This window comes from Plecotus auritus (genome assembly GCF_963455305.1).
Source record: "Plecotus auritus genome assembly, chromosome: 6".
NCBI classification, from domain to species: domain Eukaryota; kingdom Metazoa; phylum Chordata; class Mammalia; order Chiroptera; family Vespertilionidae; genus Plecotus; species Plecotus auritus.
In genome coordinates, this window is record NC_137773.1 from 136,531,094 (window position 1) to 136,545,980 (window position 14,887).

General features: G+C 56.4%; 1 protein-coding gene across 4 annotated transcripts in view; it reads right to left on the minus strand.

Annotated features, from left to right (window-relative positions):
* Nucleotides 1–1,127: 1,127 nt before the first annotated feature.
* NISCH (nischarin) overlaps nucleotides 1,128–14,887 on the minus strand; it is a 33,824-nt gene continuing 20,064 nt past the window's right edge. For 2 of the 4 annotated variants that reach the window (XM_080673725.1, XM_080673726.1), the window contains exons 13-21: nucleotides 14,483–14,594; nucleotides 10,150–10,274; nucleotides 8,935–8,984; nucleotides 6,759–8,144; nucleotides 4,575–4,875; nucleotides 3,923–4,079; nucleotides 3,343–3,471; nucleotides 2,660–2,821; nucleotides 1,128–2,344 (exon numbers count right to left, since the gene is read on the minus strand). In XM_080673725.1, coding sequence (XP_080529851.1) covers nucleotides 1,734–2,344; nucleotides 2,660–2,821; nucleotides 3,343–3,471; nucleotides 3,923–4,079; nucleotides 4,575–4,875; nucleotides 6,759–8,144; nucleotides 8,935–8,984; nucleotides 10,150–10,274; nucleotides 14,483–14,594 — 3,033 coding nt within the window. In that variant the 3' untranslated portion in view covers nucleotides 1,128–1,733. Of the gene's footprint in view, nucleotides 2,345–2,659; nucleotides 2,822–3,342; nucleotides 3,472–3,922; nucleotides 4,080–4,574; nucleotides 4,876–6,758; nucleotides 8,145–8,934; nucleotides 8,985–10,149; nucleotides 10,275–12,876; nucleotides 13,930–14,482; nucleotides 14,595–14,887 lie in introns of those variants that run through there. The other 2 variants (XR_013960874.1, XM_080673727.1) reach the window with 2 other exon arrangements.

Genomic DNA, 14,887 nt, shown 5'->3' on the forward strand with positions numbered 1-14,887 from the left:
CCAGGCTGGTCAGCTGTTAACATGTTGGGCTGTGGAACCTGGGACAGTAGTTCAGGTGGCGAGACCTCCGTGTGCTACACTTGGGAATGGTGCACCTGCCTCTGGGGTCACTGTCCTGTTTACAGAGGACTGAGATAAAAGAGGCAGGTGGCCATCTGTAAATGCCTTTGATAATGGCCTGACTGGGGGAAGCCTTGTCCCCTGCCCTCCTACTCATCCTCAGAAGGCTCGCACTCACCCTACCAACTGGTGCGGCCACTGGGCTGGTCTGTGATCTGGCTGAAGAGGTTCAGTGGGGAGACCCTTTAGTGGCTCCCCCTACACCTCATCTTCCTGAGGGTGATGGGTCCTCTAGGCCAGGATCCCCAGCTGCTGGCACCAAGGAAAACAGAGCAGAAGCAGGCCTGGGAGCCAGGTTGGCCGCTCCTCACTTATCTCCTCCCTGATCCTCCCCAAATGGCCCTGCACCTTGGGGACTGAGGCTCCTGATTGGGCCAGGATGAGAGGGGGAGTCAAGTGGGCTTAAGGGCCCTGCTCTGGAGGGGGTAGAAATGAGTTAAAGTGGGGCACAGGGGCTGGGTCCCAAAGAAGTCCTAGGTTTTACCTCAGCAGGCTCCCTGACACAATCGCACTTTCAGGACATGAGCAGACACAGATGGGCACGGGCCTCCTTGCCACGATCCCACCTGGGCCAGCTCCCCACAGGCCTGCCCCCTGCAGACCCCACAGTAAAGAATCCCGACTCTAGGCCTTACCCTGACAACAGGCTGCACCCTTTGGTGGGGTTGGGCCAGGTGAGACATTCCAGACCTGGAGAAGGCAGAAGGGCAGTGAGCCTTTGTGCCAGCCGTGCCCTGGGGTTCTGCTCTCATTTACCTAAGGCTCATGGTTTAGCCACAGCCCAGCATGGCCCTGTCCACAGGCCCCTCACACCACCCCCTTCCCCCCCAGCCTCTGGCCCGGGAGAGCCGCTCCCTTTGCCCGTCATCCCCTCTGCCTCTTCTCCCTCCTTTCTTTCCCCTAATACCTCACCGTCCTGCGTCTCTAGGGGACCCTCTCTCCCTCAGGCATGTCCTGGGCCAATGCCCCGCTGGAACCCCAGTGGACTCTGAAATAAAAGACCCAGACAGTGTCACACTCTACTTTATTGGAATAGAGAAAATTGGCAACAGGAGCCACACTCGATGCTGGCAGCTCCAGGTCCCCTGCTCCCATCCCTCAGCCCCAAGGCCTGGGGACTCCCACCCCCACAGGGCTCTCCTGCTTGTCTGGACCAGGAGAAAGAAGCCTTCACTTTGGAAAACTGCAGAGGATGAGAACTTCCAATGTGCACTTTGCTGCCAGCTCAATGATTAGCAGCAAACAACGACAACAGCAACATCAACAAGTCTGGACTTGACATTTCAGAAAAAGACGTGTAAGAGAGTAAAGAGGACTCACGACACCCCGTGTTAACAACAGTCCTACAACAGAAGATATGACACTGCTGTGCCTGGTCACACACCACCAGGGTCAGGCAACAGATCCACGGGAGGCCGATAGCACAGGAGGCCCTGGAGGGGCCAGCACTGTCACTCCCGGGATTAGAAACAATCAACTGAACACGTATGTTCACATTCTATGGGAGGACAGTCAAATGCAGGTACCAAAAGGAGGAGAAATCATTTTAAAAAAAAGAAAGCTGGCTTCCCCACATTGAATAGATGCCCAGGCTGGACACAAAGGGCCCTGGGCTAGCCAGTGAGCTCAACAGGCAGCTCCCGGCCGCACAGGGCCTCCCACTGGCGGGCCAAGAGTGAGATGAGCTTCTCTCGGCTCTCGGCGCTGGGGACAAACACCTGCCACTGGACCTCGCGGCCCTGGCCGGCTCTGGCTAGGCCATCTGGCACCTCCCCAAAGTGGTCCAGGGTGACGTTGCCCATGAGGTCGTGGCCTTGCACATCGTCAAAGACAAGGGTAAGAGCCTGTGGGTAGGTCTGGTAGCCCATGAGCACACGGTCCAAGTCCCGGACGCGGCGGCCATCATCTAGCCGGTACCGGTCCCTCTGTGGCGGCTCTTTGGCAAACTCGGGCAGCGGGTAGTGGACAAAGTCCTCGTCCAGGAGGAAGATCTCGGCGCTGGTGAGCAGGAGCGTTTTGGGGCACAGTGTGCCCCTGCAGCACCCAGGTGGCGGTGTGCCCACCTGGAAGGCCTGCACATACAGCAGGATGCTGAGGGCCGGTGCCTTCCCTGGGTCCGCCATCATCTGGGCCACGGTGAACGTCAGGTCCCCGACCTCCTCCTCACTGGGGTAGGTGAACTTGACACGGCTCGCGTGGACTAGCTCGTAGTTCTCCATCTTCCCTGCAGAGAGAGATGCCCACTGGGCTGGAGCTGGAACTGTGGTGTGATGGGAGTGTCAGTGGCCACAGGCCACCCAGAGGCAGGCAGGAGCACTCCAAGCCCCAATGCCCAGCGGAGACCCACAGGCCAGCAGCCCAGAGCAGGTGCGTCTACCAGATGGTTAGGGGTTTGCTGGGATGGAGACTCTGCCATGGGAAACCCTAGCTGGCTGAGCGGGACAAGAAAGAAAGTGAGAAAGAGAGTGCTCCGGGCATGCTGTACCCTCGGGGCTGGCGAGGCCAGATGGCCTGTCTACAGCCTGAGCTGGACAGGTACCTGTGGTCTTGTTCCCAAACTCTGAGTAGAAGTCCTTGTCCACAGGCTCAGGTGAGGGCGTGCGTTCCAGGGAGGAGAGCACGGCCATGAGGTGCTGAAGGAAGCAGTGTGTCAGGTAGCTGTCCCGAGTCAAGCACGTCACCACCTGCATCGGGGAGGAGCCTGTGGGAGAAGGGGCTGGTCAGTTACAGGCAGCTGCTCCCAGCCCTGTCCTTGCTGCTAGAGCGATCTCCAGTCTCTAGCAGGTCAGCCTGGACCTGGAGACCACACAGCCAGGACCAAGAAGGCCCACGTGGGAAAGCATCATGGGGCCTGAACAGAAGGCCACTTCTCAGGCCGGAAGGGCTGTGACAGTTTTCTGGAAGGGGATACAGAGGCATTAGGGAAAGAGCTTAGTTTTCTCTCCTCAGGAAGTATGAGTCAGAAACATCCTGCCTTGAGCACAGGGCCCACTCAGTCTGCCTCTGGCACTGCCCCGCACTCGCTGCTCTGTCCCTCCAGCCCTGAGCCCTGGCCGGTGAGTTCTGCACTCTCAGCAGTTCCTGAAGCTGCTTCCTCCCACTCCCGTGAAGGGGCTTGTGAGCAGATGACTCTGCCTGCGATAATGCACCCACAGATGGAAGGTGGGAGCCCACTGGTAACACTGGCCTTCACTAAAATAGGACAAAACAGTGGTCACTCACCTGTCAGCCGGAAATACTGGTCAAAAAGCCCAACGTTGACTGTCTGTAGGTCACTGAGTTTTAAAACAAAGCACTGGGAGATGTGGAAGGGACTGTTGTTGTAGTCAGTGTTTTTCTGATGCCAGAAATCTATGGAGAAAAGGGGGGCGGGGGAGAGCGCTGTGCCAGGCGAGCATGAGGGGCCTATGCATAGCTGAGTCCAGCAGAAATGGGTCCCCTTGGCTGGCCTAGGTAGCTGATGAGCACCATCCCCCCTCCACACACACAAGGCCTCATGGGCAATCTGAGCCGTGCCTGACTCAGTGGAGTCACCAGGAGCCCCCCACTGGGGTTCTGAGGGGCAGAGCTGCTCCAGCCCTTATCATGGCTAGTGCCCAGGTGCTCCCCAGGTCCTGGCTTGGTGCCTTCATGTCTGACCCTAGGTCCCTCATGACAGTGTGGGAGGGGGCCTGTTTCACCCCCACCCCCAAGAGATTCTCAGTCCAGTGCAGCCGAGTCACTGCTGACTGAGGCCATACAACAGGCCCATCTCTTGGGCACAAGCTCCAGCTCCCGGGCGGCAGCAGGCCCTGGTGCCTACCCTGCAGTGGCTCAGAGAAGTGGCGGCGGAGGCCGTCGTGCAGCACGAAGTACACAGCCTTGGTGGAGAGCAGCATGCAGGCAGTCACCTCCAGCCCCGGGGTCTGGTAGAACACCACCGAGGACCACATGAGGTGCCTCAGCTCCTCATTCTCCACCTGGACACAAAGGGGCTGGGTTAGGGCTGCAGGAAAGCAGGGCCGGGCAGAGCACGCAGCTTCTCTTCCAGACGGCTCCTGAAACAGACCTCCGGGCAGGCCCCCCATTAGACCCACCACCCTGTGACGTGCCCATAGCCTTGGATGAGGAGACTCAGGCAGGTCATCACATCTTGTCAATAGATTAATAAACTTGGAAGCAGAGAGGAGGTGAGGAAGGGGAGATGGATGTGCAGTGCGGTGTGCCGGGGGCCCAAGAATAGGAGTGGTCGCAGGGGGCAATGATAATAGGACAACTGACCAGGAAAGGGCAGTCCGGGACCTCCCAACCTAGGCCCCTCCAGCTGTGAACAGCTGAAGCTGGGGAAAAGCCAGCACAGAGAAGTCAGAGAATCTGAGGCTGACCCCAACACAAACTCTGCACAGTCTCCAAGACCAACTATGCTACCTCTCCACACCAGTGCCAGCCAGCAAGACCAGCACCCAGGCCACTACCTCTGCAATGCTGCTGTGGAAGAATTCGATGATGGCACTCCCCCGCAGGCTGGCAATGTGCCGGAGCGACGCGCAGGCGGGCAGGTGTGAGGGGATCTGATTCTCCTCTGAGGTGGACTGGATCAGGTGCTCGCTTGGGTACTGGGCGGGGGCCTCAGCTGGTGCCGGGGCCTCCACTAAGGCTGGAGCTGGGGTCTCCTCTGGGGCTGAGGCCTTTGCCCGGGCCAGAGCTGGGGCCTCCTCTGGGGCTGGTGCTGGTGCTGGCGCCTCTGCCGGGGCTTCCTGGGGACTCTGGTCACCACTGCACCTCCCAATCCCCCAAGAAAGACTGTATTAAGATGCAGACCTCAAAGGAGATTCATATCACATGCTCAACCTCAGAAGTGTGAGGGGAATGCATGCACCACACACACTCCACCTATGGGGCCCTGGGAAGACAAAAGAGCAGAGAAAAGGTACCCAGGCCCTTTCTCTTGGGAGATAGATGGGCAGATGGGAGCACCCCAGGGCTAGGACGGCCAGACACTGGTGGCCCATAAAACTAAACACTTATATTGAGCAGGTGGTAGAGGAGTCAGAAATGTCACTGCAGAGTCCAGAGTATGACCCAGGTACCCAGGGCTGGGATCTGGGTGCAATCAAGTCTGAGAACCAAAAACTCAAATTACCCCTCAGTCTGCCTTTGGGTCCTCTCAGGTGGCTCAGGCTTTCCTCCACCCCAACCTGGACACGGAACTCTTAAAGCTCCTGGAGTTTGGGGCGACCCCTGCAACCAGACTACATGCATACATGCCGGTGCCTGTTCTGAGGGAAGTCTTTGGGAATTGTCTTCTCAACTGGACAGTCTAGCTGTCAAATCAGATCCCTGCCCTCTGACCCTGCACTGGGCCACATGCCCCTAAGAAGCCCCCGGCTGTCCTCCTGCTGGCGTGGACAGAGATGCGGCTGCAGGAATGCAGCAGGGGCCTGTTTCTGCATGGAGTCCCACTGTGGGAAGGTTCCAGCCAGGCTCTCAGGTGGCAGGGAAATGTCACCAAAGCCTTAGCATAGGGGCAGGGAGATGGGGAGACAGCTGGGCAGGGCCACCTCGGGCCTAAGCTATTCACTAGGCATCAGAGGTCTCTATGGGATTTGAGCTGCGCATAGGAGAGGCACCCAATTTAGCCAAAAAGAGGTTGGAAGCATCAGTTCGGCAGGAAGGTTGGAGGGAGAAGGCAGGCCCTGTGAGATGCTGTGGTGAGAATATTGTCTCCACTGACCACCAGGATAGACGAGAAAGCGAGCTTGACTATGTCTCAGGGAACAAGAAGGTGACAAATGAAGGGCTTTCTTGCCCATGAGGGTAAAGCCCCAGGTGGAGGTGAGCTGAGGGTGGGACCATGTCCCGCCCGCCCCCCCCAATAGACATCCCTACCCCAGCCTCAGGCAGCCCTCAGGGAAACCCAAGGAGGGGGCACAGGGAAAAGCCAAGCTGGGGGAGGGGGTTAGGGCAAAGAAGAGAGTGAGAATGAGGACAGGGCTCCCAGCTGCCACTCCTTCTTTCTGTGCCTCAGTCTCCCCCAGAAAAAAAGGAGCTTTGCATAAGGTGACTACCCAGCTCACACATTCAGTTCCTTTGAAAGGGACTCCCCAAATTACATGCAGAAAGAGAGCCCCATCAGCAACCCAGACCCTCCTGAGCAGGGCTGGATGGCTCTCAACAGGGTAAGGCTTGGCATGGGACTGTGAGCCCCTGAGGGGAGGAGATGGTGGGTGATTCCTAGAGGCTGGGCCTGGGCCCAATGGAGCAGAGCAGAGAAGGCCAAGCAAGGTAGGGCAATCTCCTCAGCCTGGCCTGCACTGCTGGCAGGAGCTCAGGCACCGGGACCCAGCCATGCAGGGCCATAAGTGGCAGGGGACTGGGCCATACTGTCCTTGTGAAAGGACAGCTTTCTCAGGCCTCTTCTGAAGCCCTGGGAGAGAAAGAGCAGCCCTGTGCCAAGCCAGAGGGAGTCAGGGACACTGCTGAGGGCGGTCAGGAGCTGAGGAGCAGCTGAGGGGCTGGGCCCACCATAGACCCACGCGCACTCTGCAGGTGCTCAGAGATGGGGTTTGAAGTGAGTGGTCTCAGATGCAGTGATGTGAACTCCCTGCGCACGTACCAGTCCCGTGCCCCTGGCCCCAAAAGCCTGTGCTCAGTCTCACCTGACCCTGTTCTCAGCAGGTTGGCCATCCACGAGGGGCCGCTGGGACTGGCCCCCAGTCGCAGGGGTCTTGGCGATGACCACGGTCTTCAGGTCCTGCAGCGAGGCCCGCAGCTGGTTGTAGATGCGCAGGAAGTGGAACTTCTCATGGGGCAGAACGAAGATGGCGGTGACAAAGCGGTAGCCCACAAGCAGCTCCAGCACATGACCATCGGCAAAGGCACCCCGTGGCTGGGTGCAGCTGCGCGTCGGGTCCAGCAGCACAGTGGAGAGTGGCACGCGGCTGAGCTTGAAGCTGTTGCGGTTGCGACAGTTGTGGGTTCCACGGTTGGGCATGGGGTTGAAGTCAGCCTTGATGACGTTGAGGTGCTGGGGCGTGAGCAGCAGCCAGTAGGGGATGGCAGCGGATTTGACAGCCTCGGAGGGTGCACAGCAGGAGCGCCGCACAGCAGAGCAGAGCGTGCAGCTGGCCCACTCGATGTTGCCCGAGTAGTCCCCGGCAGCCGTCTGCACCATGCGCTTGTCGCTGTAGACCAGGTAGACCGGGAAGCATCCTTGGCTGCGCTCCTGGCAGCCGCCCGCCACCTTGTAGAAGGTGAGCAGCTGTCGGAGGAACTCCTGCAGGCTGGTGTGGCTGCCATAGAGCACGGGGCTGCACAGCATGGCCATGTGCTGTGGGGCGAAGCATGAGCGCAAGTCGGCGTGGAACTCGTGCAGGTTGGCGGCATCCGAGATGATGAAGAGCGTGTTCTCACTGTGCCGCACCTTGAGCACCAGACATAGCTCTGGCATGAGAAAGCCAAACTCAGTGAGGTCACCGTGCGGGAAGCAGAAGACGAAGCGCAGGGAAGAGAGGATGTGCTGGCTGCTGCCCCGCGACTCCTGGTGCGGGATCTCGAAGACAGCGATGCCGAAGTCAGTGAGCACGAGACAGGCGGCAAACTGGCGGATGCTGCCCTGCACGTGGATCAGGAAGCACCAGAGCACCTTGAGGATGCGGATGTGCTCCAGCAAGAAGTCCTCGTCTGCACCCAGGGCCCACTCCAGGGCCAGGCGCTCCTCCTCACCATCCTCCTCCTCTTCTTCCTCCTCCTCTTCCTCTCCCCGGCCTCCTTCCTCCTCTTCCTCCACATCTGGAGGCCCCATTTCAAAGTAGCGGTTCTCAGCCACGTCCTCCTCGTCGTCATCCTCGCCCTGGCCCTCCTCCCGCTGGTTGGCTGCCTCGATCCAGGCGGGCAGCTGCCGCTCGATGGCCTGCCGGATGAGTGTGCTGAGGCGCTGGATGAAGTCCTGGTTGGTGGCTGTGTAGCCAATGCAGGTGAAGGGTAGAAAGATGATTTGGCCAGACCCAGGCACCACCTGGACCTCCGGCTCCGAGTGCTCCGAGCTGTGTGAGAAGCCAGGTCAGTGACACGCTGGGCTGGGACACCCCACCTCTCAAGTCTGGGGCTACACCCTGGTCCTGAGAAACCAACTCATGGGTATCCCAAGCCTGCTAAACAGCCGAGCCTATTCCTAGGACAAGTGCCCCGCTGGGGAGCCAAGGTGCCAGAAGGCTGGGGCCACCAGTCTCTCCAGAGTCCACATGCCCAGGACTCTGATGATAGATGTTCAGGCCAGTCCTGCCCACATCACACCGGTTCCCCCACCAGAAGCATCACAAAGATCTTAGTCATTCAGGCGCTGGCCACAAGCCCCAGAGGCAGTGAGTGCTCCAGAGCATGAAGTCGCTTGCTGACAACAGTTCCCTTCGGGGCGTGCTTAGGACCTTCACATTTAAATTCAAGCTCCTCTCGGCCACTACTGCCCTCACAAAGTGTGTGTACATCGGGGCGGGAAACCTCCTCTGCAAAGGGTCACAGGATGAATACTTGGGGCTTTTGGGGCCCCCCAACCATATAATCTGTTCTTTTTAAAAAGAGCTCCTTAAGCATGGAACAATCATTCTTATCTCACAGGCTGTGGACCAAACCAGCCTCAATCTACTGATCCCTCGTGTAGGATGACATATGTCATTAGACTCAAATTTAGAAGTAGACCAGAGCTTTTCATATGTGTTTAACTTAAAGGAAGAGGTAGTTCTGGAGGACTTCTGTGAATACATATTTAACAAAATCCAACTAGTTACCACTAGCCCACAGCTGAGTGTGTACAGGCCTTCTCAACCTCTTCCTTACCTTGCACCGCCAACAGCTCCAGGTATGTCCCTTAAATCATCAGAAGGTGCCTGACAGAGAAGGAAATGTGGTCAGCCCCCACCTGCTTCAGCCATTCCCTGGCATTTTCTGGTGCTACCCTGAGCCAGGCACCCTGCCCTCCATCCTCCCTCCCTGCAGGAAGTTCCTCACCATCCCACACTCCATTCTGGGGTGAATTATGGGGCCTGGAGACAGAGAGACCTCCAGTTATCCTGCCAGTGCACAGCAAGGCTGATTCCCACCTGGGTCAGTTTGCCCTCAGCTCACACTCCCAGCTCCTGGACCAGAACCTCTTGCCACTCTAAAGTTCAGTTTGTGCTGCTGGGTCTAGCATCCGAGTGCTCCCTGTGCCACCCCAGAGGGTCTTCATGGACAGTACACTAATTTGGCAACTGGCCAACAGAAGACACAATGAACAGAGGCTGCACAGTACCTGGCAAGGCCCTCCCAGGGGTCTCTGGACAACAGGGAGGGAGAAGGGAGTGCCATGGTGTGCTGGGATAAGGTGAGGCCTCTCAAACGACCACAGGGGTCACATGGCCCTATTGTTGAATAGAGATGAGGCTAGAGGGAGGTCTAGGTAGCAAGCACACTCTCCAACATGGCAAATGAGCCACTCACACCACACTTGCCTCCTTCTCTCTTCCCAGGACACACAGAGGAGCTCTGGAACCCTTAGCAGCAGCCAGAGAAGGTGCCTCAGTCACACAGTGTCCCAAACTACCAGGATGACATGCAGGGATGTGCAGAATAGTCCTAGGGTGCCAGGCAACGGGGGAGAAACTCTTCCTGATGGGTTTGGAACCCAAACAAGGCCCCCTCCACTCCAGAACCTTCAGAATTGCTTTCCCCAAGGGAATCCACTCATGTGAACTAAAGGTTATCTGGCTTTGCCCTCCAGGGCCCAGTGAGAGAACTGTCTGTTCCCACTAACAGAGGGAGATGGGGAGAGGGGAGGGGGAGATGTAGACGGGGAGAGGGAGAGAGTGAGAAACAGGGAGAGAAGGGAGAGAGGGAGGGAGGGAGGGAGGGAGGAGGGAGGGAGGGAGGGAGGGAGGGAAACACAAAGCAGAGTACACCAATCGCTGGCAGCATCTGCCACAACTCTAGGCAGGCCACCTCCTACTTCCAGATAGCCTCAGACAGAGCTGGCACAGAGGTAACCAATCCGCAGAAGCAGGAGGCAGGCATTACCTGTCCTGCAGGGATGGACTCCAAGGAATCAGAGCATCCCCGAGCAATGGGCCGGTCCTCGGGAGTAAGACTGTCGGTGGATGAGAGGCTGCTGGCCAGGGCCTCCTCTTGCACAAACATGATTCCTGGAGAGACCAGGGGCAGGCGGGTGGGACAGTGGGGCAGGAAGAGCAGCCATTCAACAAATGGGACTGGGCCCTCAGGATTCTGGCATGGCCGGGGGATTGTCAGATCCCCAAACCCAGCCACATGGATTACAGAATAAAATGTTAAAATTGAAATCTTGAAATAACTTGAAGAACAAATGATTGCTTATCCAATTTCAGGGTAGAGAGAGACTTTCTGAGCCTAAATTGAAAGGAAGAATTTGAAATGTGACTACATAAAAACTAAACTTCTATAAGTAAACAAAGAAATGAAAAAAATGGTACTTGCAGTATTTGACGAACATTTATATCTTTCTATAAAAAGCTGTTACAGCCTTAACCGGTTTGGCTCAGTGGATAGAGCATCGGACTGTGGACTGAAGGGTCCCAGGTTCGATTCCGGTCAAGGGTATGTACCTTGATGTTTCTCTCTTATTGATGTTTCTAACTCTCTATCCCCTCTCCCTCTCCCTTCCTCTCTGTAAAAAAAAGCAATAAAAAAAAAAAAATTTTTTTTTTTTTAAAAAGCTGTTACAGATGACAAAAATAAGGGATAAAGCTGGGAATCTCACTAGGAGACAGACTGCAAAAAATGCAGACACATTTCACAAAAGATGGCCAATAGATATCACACAAAACAATGCTCACCCTCCTTCACAAATAAGCACAGAAGGGCAAAGCTGGAATAAGACACCAGTTTCGTCTCTCATTTTGGCAAAGTTTAGAATGATTGCGTGGCCCTGACTTGGCCTAACTGGGTAGAGGCAGGCACTGGCGTGGGAGCTGGCCCGCCTGTCAGGAGAGCAGTTTGGCAATATGTCCATCAAGAGCCTTAAACATATTCACTCCTAGAGCCTTTCCAGAGAAATGGCTGGACACAGCCCACCCCGATCTGACATCTCTGCAGAGCTTCACAGACACACAAGGGCACAGGACCTCGAGGACTACCCACGCCCGGTACCCGTGGCTTGCTTCCACAGGACCACCCCTCTGGCCTCCCCTAGTCAGCCTTCCATAGACAGCACACGCTGACTTATGCACTGTGGAAACACTGGGTGTTTTTAAATCCTGCTGAGGCTGTTTTACCTCTAAGCCTGATATTTCACACCTAGACTGGCCGAGGGCAAAGCCTTTTTTAATGTTTTCCTAAGTGCAGTTTGTTGGGTGAACACTGGGCATCAACCTTGTTTCACAAAAATCTGGAGGAGCCCAAGGCTTGGCCTGGCTTTACAACCAGGCACCATAGGTTAGAGCCCCAGAGGTCACAGACCCTAGTCCAGCTCAGCTGCTGCCCAGGGACAAGACAACTCGCGGAACCCAGGTCCTCTGCCCATGGGGTAGGCAGGCTGAGGGCCCAAGCCCAGACCCCCCTCCCCCTTCCAGCGAAGCAGCAGGGACTGCACAGGCAGGAAGGGCAAGCACAGTTATGCATAAGTGCACTGTTCTCTCCTAGAACTCCCCTCCTCCCTCACATGCTCAGGTCCTGCTCAACTTTTGAGGACCCCTACACACAACCTCCACTGCAAAGCCCCCTGCTCTAGCCATACCTCTCCCTCTACAAAACGCCCCCAGGCACTCTGTCCTGTTCTCCCTGGGGCACACAGCTTCCTCAGGGGCACTGTCCTGGTCATCTTGAAACTCCCCAAGAAGGATGTGGGAGAGGGAGGCCTCCATGACCACTTCTGATGAGCCAGGAGCAGTGCTCGGTGCTTCCCGTGTTGGCTCACGCACATCTCGTTTACAGTTCATCACATCTAAGATGCATGGGCATGCATCTTGGTCTTAGCAGGTGTCCACGGAAGATTTCCACACAACTCCATCACGAGTACCAGCAACTATGAGACAACACTGACTGAAAGACGCATCCCAATTTCAGAAGTTGTGTGCATCTTAGAAGTGATGAAGTTGGGTGTTCACACTTTATAGTTGAGAAAACAGAACTTCAGAGAGGCTACAATTTGCTTGAGGGAACACAGCCAAGGAAGTTGGGACACAAACTCAGCTGTCTGACTCCAGGAGCCTGCTCCTCACCCCTTCTCTCCAGCCTTTCAGTTCTGCCCTGCCTGGTGAGCCCATCCTGGCATTCCGCACATTAGCGCCTATCGGTCACAATCCTCTGTGGCTCCAACCAGCTGGCTAACAGCTTCTGAAATGACCAGAGGCCTGATGTTCACTGGACAGTTCCCCTTCACGCAGGCCTGAGTGCCCAGTTTATTCACACATATACACACTTCTAAGGATCAGGCTGGGAGCAAAGCTGTTCTCACATGGAGAAATCCATGCCCATCCACGCAAGACCCAGCAGCTCATGGCTGGACACAAAAATATCTGTGGATTCCTCCATATTAGCGAGAAAAGAAAGCAACATTTTCTTGACACACACCCCTCCCCACCCCCAGCCCTGTTTGGAGCCAAGGAAGTGAGAATTGGGATCATCTCCCTGCTTCCTTCCTGGACCACAGTCAGTACAAACAAGTGGTCAGAAAGGGCCACTCAGAGGACGGGATGAGGACATCAGGAGAGCAATTGGATGGGGGCACGACTTTGCTTCTCACAGAAAGGAAAGAGATGTGCACACAAAGACATCCACTGCAGTTTTATTTATAAGAGGTGCAAGTCTGGAAACAGAGTCTAAATGTCCAGCAGCTGGGGAAGGGGAACAGACCAGTGAGCCACTCGGTGGTGTGTCCCCAGGAGTGGGGGGGGCAGTGAAGAAGGGGGCTGAGGCCTGGGCCTGGCTGGTGCAGAGACTTCACCATCAAATAGGGGGCTGCCTGTAGTAGCTATGGCCCTGGGGGCGATGTCTCACTCACCGGGCCTGCGGTCTGCTCTCTACCAGCTTGTTCTCCGCTTGCTCGCTCACTCACACACTCGTTCATCACTTCCACAAAAGCTGGCTGAGAACCAGCTAGTCCCTGGCCTAGGATCACTTGCCCCCTGTCCTCCACAATGCTGTGAGGCCCAAAGAGGGTTTTGGCCCTGAGCAGGAGATGGGGTCAGGGAAGTCTTCAGTGGGATACAAACCTCCTGCCCCTTTTATGTAAAAAAATAAAACTTTCTCAGTCAAGTGTTACAAAAGCAAACTGGAAATCGCTCTGGCACGTGACATGAACATCCGTTCTCAGGAATGCTCTCTGCATCTCTCAGCTGTGACCTCGAAGCACCACCCTGCAGCAGGCCGACTTACCCTCAGCATTCTCCCTCCTTTCTACCCAGCCCTTCTCTCTGACGTGATGGCTGCAGAGTATTTTGCACCACTGCCTAATTTCCCTCTCATCCTCTGATGTCTGTCACATCCCCTGCTTTGCTAGCATAAATAGCGCTGCAGTGAGCAGTTCATCATCTCCCCTTCCCATTATCTTATCCCACCAAGATAAACTCCCCACCACTTGGGGTTACCAGGTCAAGGAGTGGGAACGTTTTTCTGGCTCTTGAAACATAGGGTCAAACTGTTTTCCCAAGACCTCACACCAAGTTCTGCATCTCCAGGAGCCCGGGTGGGCGGGCGGCGTTCCTTCCTGTGTGTCCCGAGCCTCGGTTCCACTCGGGACGGCACACCCTCCCCTCTTCCGTGGGGGCCGGGCCAGCAGACACTCTCATGGGACCTGCTTCACTCACTCATCTCCGAGGATGCCTGGGTTCAGAGGTGAAAGCCCTTTGAAAACGCTAAGACAGTGGGCAGGTGAAAAGGCTTGGTCTTCCATGGGTCCTGGACAGCCTATCTGGGCCCCACAAATAGTGTTTGGGCCTGAGCCACTGACATGAGGCGATGATAAAAGCAAGTTCCCCATGCAGGGATCAAGGCAGCCGATTCAGGAAAGTAACAAGGTTTGGCTTCCCGTTAATAAGGAGCCAATCCACCCACACAGCCTGCGGGGGGAGCCAGCAGCCCTGAGCCTGTTCCAAGAGCAGCCTCAGGGCCATAGTGACACCCTATGGTATCCTAGAGGAGCTGATGTGGGTGTCAGAACAATGTGGGGGGTGGTCCTCACTAAGCAAACCACAGAGCTGAAATCAGGCCAGGCACCCCCACCATGTGCCACCCAGGGAGGAGCTGGCTGGCAGACAGCACCACACCCACCCTGTGTCTGAACCCTGCCAGGAACAGGTGCCAGCACCTCCCCCCGACCCCAGCCCGGCCAGGGCCCATGTGGCTCTGCTAGGCAGAAAGCTACATACATGATTACCTTGGTTGGAGAGGATGGGCTGGGGCGGGGAGGCGGAGGTGGGAGCCACGGTAGGAGGGGAGCTGCTGCGTCTGACGCAGGGGGCAGTGGAGAGCTGGCAATCCTCGCCAACCTAGGAGAGTGCTTGAGTCAGCCCGGGAAAGAAGAGAAGGATCGGGAAGAACAGAACTCGAAAAGCCAGGGATGAGGAGGAGAAACTCGGAGGTTCTCACAAACATCGGGGATGGCGAAGTCAGTCTCACCCAGTCCTCACAACCCTGTATAGCAGGTAATCTCACCACCCCCACTGTGCAGATGAAGATGGACCGTGTGACTTGCCCAAGGTCATGCGTCAGGACTCAGTGGCTCTGAGTAAGCCCAGAGCCCAGTTCCACTGGAGCCAGCTCCTTTCTTGGCTGCTCCTCA